Genomic DNA, 13,660 nt, shown 5'->3' on the forward strand with positions numbered 1-13,660 from the left:
GGATACTTTTTGTGAGAAGGTTGTTCTGAAGTTTAAAACAAGATTTCACCTGACCATGTTTGACCAAAAAGGCTTCTGTTATTTTAGTTCCTTCCAAAGTAATATACTGTGAGATGGTCTTTATTTCTTTATCTCTTTACTGTCTTGTTTTTCTGCAGCGGTATTGGTTTGATAGGATTGAAGAGTGAGACAGTTAACTTGCTCTATTTATATTTGTACAGAATTTCACACAGAATCACTGGGTTGGAAGAGACTTTCAAGATCAATTCCAACCCAACGCTAACACTTCAACAAGACCATGGCACCGAGTGCCACATCCAGTCTTCTTTTGAACACATCCAGGGGTAGTGACTTCACCACCTCCCCAGGGAGACAATTCCAGTACTTCATCACCTTTTCTGTAATCTTTTTTTCCTAATATCCAACCTATATTTCCCTTGACACAGCCTGAGACTGTATCCTCTCGTTCTGTCAGTTGCTGCCTGGAGAAATTGATCAACCCCCAGTTGTCTACAACCACCTGTCAGGAAGTTGTAGAGAGTGATAAAGTCGCCTCTGAGTCTCCTTTTCTCCAGGCTAAACAACCCCAGCTCCCTCAGTCGTTCCTCACAGGGTTTGTGCTCCAAGCCCCTCACCAGCCTCGTTGCCCTCTTCTGGATGTGCTCAAGCGTCTCAACGTCCTTCCTAAACTGAGGGGCCCAGAACTGGACACAGCACTCAAGGTGTGGTCTGACCAGTGCCGAGTACAGGGGAAGAATGACCTCCCTGCTCCTGCTGGCCACACCATTCCTGATCCAGGCCAGGATGCCATTGGCCCTCTTGGCCACCTGGGCACACTGCTGGCTCATGTTCAGCTGCTGTCACCAGCACCCCCAGGTCCCTTTCCTCCTGGGCACTGTCCAGCCACACCGTCCCCAGCCTATAACGCTGCAGGGGGTTATTGTGGCCAAAGTGCAGGACTCGGCACTTGGACTTAGTAAACTTCATCTTACTAGACTCTGCCCATCCATCCAACTAGTCCAGATCTCTCTACAGAGCCTTCCTACCTTCCAACAGATTGACACACGTTCCCAGCTTAGTGTCATCTGCAAATTTACTAATGAGAGGTTCAGTACCCTCATCTATGTTATCAGTAAAGATATTGAACAGAACTGGCCCCAGCACAGACCCCTGAGGGACACCACTGGTGACTGGCCGCCAGCTGGATGCAGCAGCATTCCCCACCACCCTCTGGGCTCAGCCATCCAGCCAGTTCCTAACCCAACAAAGAGTATTCCTGTCCAAGCCACGGGCTGCCAGCTTATTTAGGAGTATGCTGTGGGAGACAGTGTTGAAGGCCATGCTGAAGTCCAAATAGACAACATCCACAGCCCTTCTTGCATCCACCAGGCAGGTCAACTGGTCATAAAGGGAGACCAGGTCGGTCAAACATGACCTGCCCCTCCTAAACCCATGCTGGCTGGGCCTGAGACCCTGGCCATCCTGTAAGTGGTGTATGATGACGCTCAGTATAAACTGTTCCTTTACCTTACTGGGTACTAAGGTCAAGCTAATTGGCCTATAATTACCAGGATCCTCCTTCCCACTCCTTTTTTGTGAATGGAAGTCACATGGGCCAGCTTCCAATCATCTGGAACCTCACCAATGAGCCAGGACTGTTGGTAAATGATGGAGAGTGGCTTTGCAAGCTCACCTGCCAGCTCCCTCATTGCCCTGAAATGGATCCCATCTGGGCCCATAGATTTGTGGACATTCAGGCATCTCAGCAGTTCTCTGACTGCCTTCTCCTAGATAACAGGGGGACCAGTCTGCTCCCTGACACCATCTACCAACCCAGGAGGATAGTTGTCCTGAGGACAAGCCATCTTCTCACTTAAGCTGATGCAAAGAAGGTGCTAAGCACCTTCACCTTCTCCTCATTTAGTAACTTCTCCTGCAGTTACTAAGTTCTCTCCTGTGTCCAGTAGAGAGCAAAGGTTGGTCTTACTCTTCCTTTTACCATGAAAATATTTGTAAAAACAATCTTTATTATCTTTTACAAAAGTTGCCAAATTAAGTTTGTGGCTTTTTTAATTTGTTTTATACATGCCTTAGCAACCCACTTAAATACTTCCTGTGAGAGCTGACCCTTCTTCCACAGATGATACATCCTCTTTTTATTCCTAAGTTCCTTCAAAACCTCCTTGCCCATCCAGGCTGGATGTTTACCTCGTAGACTCATCTTTCGGCACACAGGGACAGTCTGTTCCTGTGCCCTCAAAATCTCTGTTTTGAAGCATGACCAGCTTTCCTGAACTCCTTTGTTTTTAAGGGCTGCTTCCCAAGGAACTCTCTGAATAAGTCTCCTGAATAGGCCAAAGTCTGCCTTCCGGAAATCTAATGTAAGAGTCTTGTTGGTGTTCCTCCTGATTTCACCAAATATCGAGAACTCTATCATTTCATGATCACTCTGCTGCAGTCGGCCTCCAACCACCACATCTCCCACCAGCCCATCTCTGTTTGCAAACAGCAGATCTAACGTTGTCCCTCCCCTGGAGGGCTCACTTACTAGTTATGACAAAAAGTTGTCCTCCATGCACTCTAAAAACTTCCTGGACGGCCTCTTTTCTGCTGTATGAAGTTCCCAGCAGATGTCTGTGGGTTGAAGTGGTCTACAAGCACAAGGGCTGGTGGTTCTCTAGTGGCTTATAGAATAAGTTGTCCATCTCTTCTTCCTGCTTGGGTGGACGGTAACAGACTCCCAGCAGGATGTCAGCCTTGTTGGCCTTCCTGTTAATTTTTACCGATAGGCATTCAAGTCCATCTTGTTTAGTTTCAATACCCATGGCATCAAAAACCTCCTTAATATAAAGGGCCACCCCTCCACCTCTTCTCCCTATCTTGTCTCTTCTGAAGAGCTTGTTGTCATCCAGCATGGTGCTCCAGCTATGTGAGTCATCCCCATCATATTTCGCTGATGGCGACTACATCATAGCTTTGCTGTTGCACCATAGCTTCCAGCTCCTCTTTTTTTATTATCAATTCAGTAGTGGAAATGTCTGTCATGTTCAGGGGTTTCTCACAGTTTTCTTGCTTTTGCTCTGGAGTCCCCAGTTTGCTTCAAATTACTTACCTGATAATAAAGCATCTGGGAAATGCCAGACTGCCCTGCTAAGCACCACAAGCATGTCTTTTCTCAAACTTTTTGGTCTCTAAAAATGTGTTTTCCCTCAACTGAAATAGGACATGGTGAGGAAAATGTTGCTGTAACTGCAGTTTTTCATGCAAAAATAGAGGGAAATAGTTTTAGTATTTTTTGGGTGCCCTTATCATACAGATCTGTCATTGCAACAGAATTGTTAAATGGGAAATTGTAGTATTATTGTGTCCTTATTTCTTCACTTCCAAACTAACTGCCTTTTTCCACAGGACAACTTGGGCACTTTTGAGTTAATGCTGGCTTTATCAGATAGCCGAATAATGTCCATTGCCATTGCACAAGAGGTTTTCTGGGCTAGTCCTGTGGTCTTTCCTGTCCACATGGCGAGCTTAATTTTTGTAGGGGTTTATTGTGCATATGTAGCCATCTGCACTGTCAAAATTAAAACATACTTTCAGTCATTTTGGGAAGTTATGTTGCTCAAACTGCTCACCTGGGATCTTTCTTGTGGCATAACAGGGAATTCTACAAGTCCAAAAGTGTTGTGAGCCAGGGAAATTCCTACATGTTAGCCAAGGCGGGCCAAAGCATAGACACGAGCCAAACTGTATTTTCAAAGAAACTAGATTATGAGGAAGTTATCCTTCTCTTCTGTTATGTTGTCTTGTAATTAAGGGGCTATGTGATACAAACTATTTGTAGTGCCTTAACTAATCCAAACTACTTGTTTTCAGTGTGCCCCATCCCTGAAATTGTGCAAGGCCAGGTTAGATGGGGCTCTGAGCAACCTGGTCTAGTGAAAGATTCCCTACCAATGGCAAGGGGGTTTGAACTAGGTGATCCTTAAGGCCCTTTCCAATCCAAGCCATTCCACAATTTTTATGGCTTGTGCTATTGCAAACCTCTTAAACTGAGTTAAGCACTGGAAAAGCAAATTGTGCAGAGGAATTCTAAATCTGGTATAGATGCAGTAAGATTCTCACTGTCTCTAATTTCCATAATCATATCAAAGTTTTTGGGGGTTTTTTTCTGTTTTCCTAGGGATGCAAAGAGGTCCATGCACATATTCCAATATAAATTCAAAGTTACTAGTATACTGGTATATACTGCACAGCAGTGCTAGATAGCTGTGTCGATACTTATGTACCTGATGGTTGACTTGTATGTGCTGTGAGTAGATTTGTGGAAAAGGATCTTTTGTGTCAAGCTGGTGCTAATAGAAATTGATGCCCACATTTAAGAACTTACCCTGTCTTCCCAAAATCTCACTGATCCATTGTTTGAAAATTACCAGAATTATATGGTATGACCACAGCATGTCTGTGCATGTGCTGAAGTTTCATTATAAACACCATAGTCAATACAATTGATTATCTTACTCTTGAGTAGGCATCTAGCAGCTAATCAAGCTGGTGGCATTTGATTTCATTGGATGATAAAACAAAATCTTTGTTGACTACAGTGGGTTAACAGGTTTGTACATTTTAATTGGGTTGCCTACCTGTAAATGTCATGATTTTAAATATTGTCTTGATTCCTGATGATGGTGCAAATACAGGTCTTGTTGTCCAAACACATTCTGGATATACCTAGCAAGATTGCTACTTATGTTTGCTTTTCTAAATTTGTTTTAAGTTTTTAAAGTACAGAAAGTGATGTAAAAGCATGGTTTCTAGAGAGGTAGTGAAGATGATGCTTTCTTTACATCTCCAGGGCTTGATTTCCTTTGTATAATGAAAAATATACAAACACACTTTTACAAATAATAGGAAGGTAAAAGACTGTGTATATACCACAAACTCAGCTGTAGCTGTTCCATCCTGCAGTAGGAGGCAAGTTTTTCTTAACAAAGTTAGTGTGGAATACCACACACAAAAGCTCTCTCTTTGCTGCTTTTTAAGTGTCTGATGTTCAGTCTTGTTCTAAAGACTTAATTTTATGTAATGCAGTTATTTCTTCTTTTTTGGTAATGTATTACTTTCAGTAGTCTACATCTTCAGGATAGCCTTGGTTTTTCATTTATCTCAAACTGCTGACACCAATCTTCAGAGTCTAATCTAAACCTCCATGAGAATCCTGCATCGAATACAATCCTGCATCAAATACGTCCCTTTAAAAACTGTCCTGCCACAGTACCACCAGGTACAGAACTTACTGCAGTGTCTGTTACGGTAATTCCCTGGGGCCAGCCCCACTCAGTGCTGCTTGTTTCATTCTGCCTCAATTTCTACCTTAATTCCAAAAGTGGGACAAGAGCATCTCTTCTCATCATGGTACTCATTTTCTGCTTCCTAGCAGGGTCATCGGTTGGTGTATGAGTAGTGGTTTGCGGCTGGCCTTTTGTCTGTTTTTGTTGGGATGGTAGACCTTTAAGAAGAATGCATTCCTGAATGTTTTGTTTAATTGTAGTTCACTTCCTGTGTCACTGGAAGGGCCTAGCCCTCTATTTAAAGCATCATTGTGGATAGCAATTAATGTGGAGAGCAGAAAAGAGGTCTCATCTTTCCAAAATCCCACCAACCCCTTGTCTGAAGGGGAAAAAAAGGAGTAATGTGGTGTGCCAGTAACATGCTGTATTTTAACTCCTGTTTTTCAGCTTAGTTTGCCTTTAAATTACAGGGAGATTAAAGGTAAAGTTGTTCATTTACAAGATGTAGGGATGGGCAATTCAGGTGCTAAATGGATTTCTTTTTCAACTGCAAATCTAAGAAACTGATTTAAATTGCTTTGAAGTAGCAGTGTCTCTCTCTTCCGCGGCCTTTAGCATTTATTCTACAGAGCTTAGGTATGCCTGGTTTTGGTCCCTAGCATAAATCAGATTGATGCTTCTTGGAGCAAAAGTGCTCTGCATCCCTAAAGAGAGACCGGATGGGTACCTATTATATTTATGAAAGTGCATGTTGAATTCATGTTTAGATTTTTCTTAGTTTTCATTTTTCTTTTACTATATCTGCTAATACACTCTTTTCTTTTACAGACCCTTGTGATAATATGAGAGAGATTCTCCAAAATGTGGCCAAATTACAAGGCGTGTCGAATATGAGAAAACTAGGTCACTTGAATAATTTTACTAAGGTAAGTGCTCAAATACTGTCATAGAACAAGTGATTGTACAGCTAAAATGTTTTGTATTTACTCAGTCCGACATTGGCTGGGATGTCAATGAAATTGCTTAATATCACAGAACAGTACTCAAAGCCTACATACTATGGGAAAGGAAGGTATCAAAAAGGACAAGCAAATATGTGGATACACAGTTATACTGAAGTTTGCATACCTGTCCTGCTGGCTGAATTTTGTTGTATTTTAGTGCTTAGAAGACGGAAATAGTAAAAATAAATAAATAAATGGGTTAAGTTGCATAACTAGAGCCGAAGAATTGGTTCCTACTGTTCAGAATTGAAATCAAAAATGTAAAATGCCAGACTTTCTGAATGTAAACTGGTTGACTATGGTGAGTCGGGAGGACTGTATCAATGTGCGTTATATGCAATGTTTGGGACACTAACAGAATAGGAACTGCAACTTTCACTGCAGCTTTCATAGTGAAAAAGCTTTAAAGGGTCCATTTTTGGAATAAGTCTGTGTTGATCATTTTTGATGTTCTTCTTCCAAATTGTGGACATGTGACAGGTACGCGCTGAAAATGCCAACAGGTATGTTGGAAGCTGTCATTGTGAGCTGATGAGGCAGGATGAGTGTGTAAGCTGAAGAAAATAAACAGGGAAAGACGTTCATAAGGACAGCAAGTAGCGTTTTTGGGTAAAAGAGAAAGCTGTGGAGAGAAGCTGAGATGACTCAATGGGAGGTGGTTGGGAGTGCAGGATGGTGAGTGGTTGTGGTTGGGCCAGTGCTCCATTTGTCACTGCGAGGGAAACATGTGTTGCAGTCAGTGAGGGGGGAGACATTGAAGCTTCAGTGTGAGCGTTAGCTAAATTGATGGACTGATAGAGGGATGCGGTGTGTTGTACACCTTTCTGATAGAGATAGGGCAACACACCTGGAAATTAAAACAGAGTTCCTGTGACTGAGGATGGATACTGCAACCAGCAGCAGCCAAGAAATAACATAGTGGAGGAAAATGTGGAGGATAAAGTAAGGTCTAAATTATGGTTGCAGATAAGTTTGTTACAAAGAATTGAGTAAGATTGCCAGGAGTCTAGTAGACATTTTTGAGCCAGTCTTAAGGGAGAGAGTGAATACTCAAGGGACAGTGTGGGGGACCAGTTGATACAAGGAAAAACATGCATGATAACCTTTGAAGTAGGCACCTTGGCTGTTAAAGGCACTCCTTGTGAGATTGAGCACTTCAGTGGTAACGTGTAAGATTCACTTAACACGAGGGTAAGTACTGGGAACAAAATCACAGTAACAAATGAATCCATCTTCTAATGCATTAGTAGCAAATCTGTAAGTGCTGAATTTTCTGGATTGGTTCAGAACACATGTAGGTGCATAGCAGTTACTAAAGAACTGCACTTCACACTGAAATCTCTTCTTTGGGCTACTGCCTTATGTCTCTCAGACATCAGCTATTCACAGCTGCTGTTTTCACTGGAATTCCAAAATGTGTTGCAAGAAAGCCCTTTATTCTGCTAGAAAAGTCTGATGTGTAGCTAGGTTTCCTTTTTGTGATAATCAGGAAATTTTGGAATGTGAATGTTCCCAGATTCTCTAGTTGTCATAAAATTAAAGAGCTGAATTAGGTTTGTAAATGCAAAATTTGTGGTGAAAAGTCAATATTTGAAACTACAGATCTTAAAACATGTTCAATTTGGCTATTGAAAATCAGATGTGAAGCATCCATAACTGTGTTAGATTAATAAATATGCATATTGTAATTAAAAGATGGACCAAATATTATTTTTAAAATATGGTTTTAAGAGATTGCATAATTCCATAATTGAGTATTTGAAGAATATTTGGGTGTTTGTATTGAAAATGAAAAATACTTACAGAAGTGGAAGGATGGTTTTCATAAATTGCACTAAAGACTGGCAGGAAATTATGAGTTTTGAAAAGCAGCTTAATAAAATTAAATATGATGTTTGAAGAGGGGGACTGTAGTTCATAACCTGATTTTGATTCAAGATCAGAATCACCCTGCACTGGAATCAAACTATTCAATTTAATACTGAACATTTGTTCTTATATTCATCTCCCTGGAATATGTGCTTTGTAAGCATGTAACTTGGTGCATTGGTTTTAAAATCTCTTCCTATTTTTGTTTGAACTGTAAATACAGTTATGAGAACAAAGTAGAAGTTGCACATTGTACTGTATTGTCAACCCTGTGGTTGGAACAATTCTGTGTTTTTCATTCCAGTGGTTAAAAGTGAAAGGCTGGAGCTTGGTGAGATGGTTTTATTTCCTTTTTGCACTCTGTTCTTCTACCATGGGTTGGTATAGTCTCAGTTCCTCCTTTGTGAGACAGGAACGTGAGTAAGATTGATATGCTACGGTCTGAGGATGTTTGTATCTTATCTTGGAGTTACAGTGAATCTGAACTTGATTTGTTTATAAATTTTTGCCTTTTGCGGTCCATTTTTGAAGAGCTACTTGTTATCTGGGATATTTGTACTATGGACAGGGAAAGGACCTTTGAAAAATTTTATTGGCATATTTCAGATAAAACAAAATAGAAAATCTGTTATTCTCCTCCTGGAAATACTATTATGCTTTAAAAAAAACCCCTGAACTAGTCTAAGCAGTTCCTCCCATCTACCCCACATTTTCCCTTCAAAGACTGCGAATCTTACTGTTTTAGTTCTTCAGTCAGGGAAAGCAAAATGTTTTTATCACATGGAAACAAGTAATGCAGTTTACTCCAAATGTATAGTTTCCTGACAAGGATTGTGATGGACACCAAGTTTTGTATTATTTTCAGGATATCCAAGGTGTGTTATTTCCAGGTTTCTTTACTTGAAACTGGACTGAATTTTGAAGATTCAGATCTGTTTCCCTCACCTCCCATTTTTTAAGGAGCAGGAACATAATCATGCTTTTAAAATTACTGAACTATTACTGAAGTCGACTCCAGGGCTTTATGTAGAAGATGCTTTTTTTTTTTAATAATCATGATCAGAAGTCAACAGGAGTTACTAGTTCATCTGCAAGAATGAGACAGTAGATACTTTAAATTATACTTTATACTTGTGTGCTTAGGTGCTGTAACTCCTGTTTCATTGCTGCTTCCCTTTAGGTGTATTGTTTACTACTCGCATTCAGGTCTCCACAGCATCCATTACTACTGTGCAAAGTATGCTTTATACAGAGTGTTTTACAAAAACTTGCACTTCATTTATCGAGTTTTTGCTAGTACTACTTACTAGCTAAATCATTAGTGTTCAAGTTCTTTGCCCTTTATCTGCAGAACATGGGGTTTTCTTGCCCAACAGGTGGTCTAAGTTTTCTGTTCCAGGAAATTAGCATTCCCAGTCTGGTGATGCAAGGCTGTGGAAGGATATGTTTAGTTCAGAACTGCATCAGCAGCAGTCTTAAAAACTTTATCTGCTTTGAATGGGAGCACACTCCTTCTCTGCTTCTTGTCACATGGTAAATGAAGCGGCAGTTTTGTGGGCAAAAACCTTTATGAGATACTGCCTCAATGTATGTTACTTTCAAGCCACCCTGTTTAAACTAATTTATATTCTGACCTGGAAACTGTTCAAGGATTTGACCTCCAGTAAATGGTCAGTGACACTTTCACTGTCATAGCAGTTCACAAGTTTGGTATATGCATTTAACTCCAGTAAGCTGAGTAGGATTACCCGTCTTTAATTTATATGGCCACCTACATAAGACAAGCACCTTAAAGTTTCCCAGCTTTTGCTGATTAGTACCAAGATATCATGGTTACATCTTTGGGTTTTCCACACCCCCATGCAAAGTAGTAAGTGATAAATCACTGAAAATCAGAAGAAACTGCACAATTGCATTTACCTAGAACTCCATTGGGAGCTTCTGAGGGATCCTTCATTTTTGTAAAACTAAAGGGGTATTTTAATAACAAGCTGAAAAAGAAATTTTCACAGATATTTTATGTATTTTCACAGATATTTTACACAGATATTTTGTGTGTTTCTGTTTTTCTTTCAAAAGGAAAGGTGCTTTTTAAAGGACAAAATCAAGCAATTCATTTTCGATATAAACTTAACAATGGAAGACCTTCAGTAATACAGTGATATGGAAAATTGTTTTCAATCCGTTAGAAACTAACTGACATTAAGAAATTGACGTTAAATAACTGACGTTATTTAATGAAGCTCTACTATTCTGCCCTGTGTATCTCTTAGCTTTTGACCATGCTGCTGACTTTCACTAGGATGATACACATTCAGTGGCTTGGATATGGCCATAGAGACTTTCATGGATTGTGTCACCGATTCATAGTCTGTCATTTTAGAGTGTCTTGCAAAACCCAGGTATCTTAGACTGAATGTACTGCCTGACTGTAAAATTCATCCAAGTAGATAAACCACTGGCAAAACCTGGAATCTCAGGATGATGTAGCAGATAGGAACAGAACATACACTTAGAGACATTCAGCTGTGTAACAAATGCGTCTAAATCCAGAGTCCACAGTTTCAGAAGGGGCTTCTCTTAAGACTAGGATCTACAAAGTAGTCTTTGCTTAAATGTCACTAGTTGTGGCTCAAACTGTATTTCCAAAGTTGTAATGCAATTATTGCATTCCGAATGCACAGAATGATATTGCTGTGGCTATTCTGCTAAGCATAAATTTGAATCATCTCAAATGTGCATTCCACTTGTGCATGCTGTTGACCTCCTATGGTTTTGTTGTTCTGAGCTACTGTTTCCAAGACATGTTGATATGTTACTCATATTGCTGTGACTCATCTGAGTAGTATGAAAAACTCATAGCTGTCAGTAAACGTGAAAAACCTTTCACTGTAAGTTAGTCACTGTCTGGCCTAATGTATGTACCATTTTGTTCTAATATTTAATCTTACCCTCAGAGAGTCTTTGCTATGCTCAGTCACTGTGTATTTGATCGTAGAATTTTGATTTTGAAGTGGAGTCATTCGCAGTTTTAACTCAAAAAGTATACTATGTTTGGTTTTGTTTGAACCTATATAAAAATATATAAAATTGATTGTGTACTTTAAAAATGCATACTATTTCCAGGTATTATATAATAATAAATTGCAATTTTAATGAACTATGTCAATTTATAGCTAGAGATAGATTTCAGTATTCTGGTACTGCTTGCCTGCAGAGTTATGCTATCATGGTATGTATGTTAATTGTTAAATCTTACAGTGAAACATGTGACAGTTACTTGACTTTTTCAGGAATTCAGCCATCTATAAATAGATTTGACTTCATTTCGGCCAGAATTGTTGGTCTGCTTAATGTTGTTTGAAGTGAAATGAGAAGAAAGCAATAACTTTTTTGGTATAATATATTTAAGGATAGACATTTATAACATAGCAAATACCCAAGGAATTGGGATCAGCTGAACAGTCTGTTCTTTTTATCGGCTTCCATAACTATTTTTTCCCCTCTTTCAGACTTAAAGAAATCCAGCCATACTAGACAGTTTGGGTTTTTTCCCCCTAGGTTAAATAAACCAAATGGCTCAGCCTTTATGGGTACCCACCCGTTTTCTACCTGCCTTGTCCACTTTTCTGCTACACTTTCTCCACTTTGCTCTTAAAATGTGTGTCTTGGTTTGAAAAGACAGGTATCTGCTAAGGAGAGGTGGGGCCTCTCTAGGAATGGGGAATTCCAATCCCTTCCCTCTGTGTTATTATGATTTGGAAGATTAAAAAAAACCTTTTCAGTCAGAGCTATGAGGAAAGGAATAACAGTCCTTTACTAGAAAATATAACAGGACAGACAAACAACAACAGCAATTATAATAATAATAAACAGAACCAAGAACCTCGAGGGGCTTTGTTTCACAAGTCCCGGGCAGTCTGATCCCTTGGGACCCCAAGAGCAGCACCAAGCCGAAATGGTGGAAACTCGGCGCTGATGGCTGGAAAGGGTGGGGTGTCCCAGCAGGCAGAGGGGTGTCCCAGCAGGCAGGGGGGTGTCCCGGCAGGCAAAGTGAGCAGTGCTGAAGAAGCTGTGATGGCTGGACCCGGGCTGACCCAGCTCCAGCAGGGCAGGCGAAGAGCTCTGAACTCCCGGGCGCTCCAACAGACGACAGAATTCCCAGGACCGGACTCCTCCGCCAACCGCGGACTCCACGCAGCTAGCTGTCGCTCGTCCATCCTCCCCGGAAAACCGAGAGCAGCAAAACCACCACCCTCAGCTCCCCAAACCACCACCCTCAGCTCCCCGAACCTTTTCCCTCCCACTAAACTAAGTGATCCACTTCTTTTGTACAGGGCAAGAACCCCTTAAGCATCAGTATTTAGTCTCCTAGCAGCTTATGGGGGGGAAAAATTCCACAGGAAAACTTAACCCCTGACATTATCCACCCCCAATTTTTTCCCATACCAACATATTATATTGAATTTAAACCTTTAAATAATATACATATATACACATGTGAATATGAATACAGACACAGTCACAGTGTTCACTGAAAAACAAGGTCCCCTTGAGGTATCCAGCGGGTCTCTCCATCCTATTGCATCACCCACCATGTGCAGCCAGGTCCCTGAACAAAAACAACCCCACGAGCAGGATTGTCTTTGCTTGATGCAGAATTAATCCTAACAGTTTTTCCCAGCATACCTCTCATGTGTACCACTGGAACCTTATCTCCATCTCTTGTTCTCAGGGGCTCAGATTGGGGCTCAGACCTTGAGCGTCCACTAACCAGGTGGCCTTTGCTAATTTAATCTCCCAGTTCTTGAAAGTCCCACCACCCAGTGCCTTCAAGATGGTTTTAAGCAGGCCATTGCACCATTTAACTTTCCCAGCTACTGAGTAGAGCACGTTCTTCACCTCTGGTCCCATCCTGACTGGGCCAAGGGCTACCGCATGAGCAATCTCCTGCTTGATCTGGGCAGAGGTTTGTTGCTGTTCAGGGCCCCAGTGGAAATCATTCTTCTTGTGGGTAACCAGGTAGAGGGGGCTCACAATCTGGCTGTACTCAGGAATGTGCATCCTCCAGAAACCTATGGCGCCTAGGAAAGCTTGTGTCTCCTTCTTGCTGGTCGGTGGGAACATTGCGGTGATCTTATTGATGACCTCAATGGGAATCCGCCGCTGTCCATCTTGCCACTTTACTCCTAGGAACTGGATCTCTCGGGCAGGTCCCTTGACTTTGCTCTGCTTGATGGCAAAACCAGCTTCCAGGAGAATTTGGATGATCTTCTCTCCTTTCTCAAACATTTTCATTGCCATGTTCCCCACACAATGATGTCATCGATGTACTGTAGATGTTCAGGAGCCTCACTCTTTTCCAGTGCAGTCTGGATAAGTCTATGGCAGATGGTGGGGCTGTGTTTCCACCCCTGGGGCAGTCGGTTCCAGGTGTACTGCACGCCCCTCCAGGTGAAAGCAAACGGAGGCCTGCATTCTGCAGCCAGAGGAATGGAG

General features: G+C 41.3%; 1 protein-coding gene across 1 annotated transcript in view; it reads left to right on the forward strand.

The window, feature by feature from the left end:
• RICTOR (RPTOR independent companion of MTOR complex 2) overlaps window positions 1-13,660 on the forward strand; it is an 84,734-nt gene that overhangs the window by 14,789 nt on the left and 56,285 nt on the right. Inside the window, exon 3 of the mRNA XM_040089664.2 lies at window positions 6,117-6,214. Coding sequence (XP_039945598.1) covers window positions 6,117-6,214 — 98 coding nt within the window. The remainder of the gene's footprint in view (window positions 1-6,116; window positions 6,215-13,660) is intronic.

This window comes from Hirundo rustica, chromosome Z (genome assembly GCF_015227805.2).
Source record: "Hirundo rustica isolate bHirRus1 chromosome Z, bHirRus1.pri.v3, whole genome shotgun sequence".
NCBI lineage: Eukaryota > Metazoa > Chordata > Aves > Passeriformes > Hirundinidae > Hirundo > Hirundo rustica.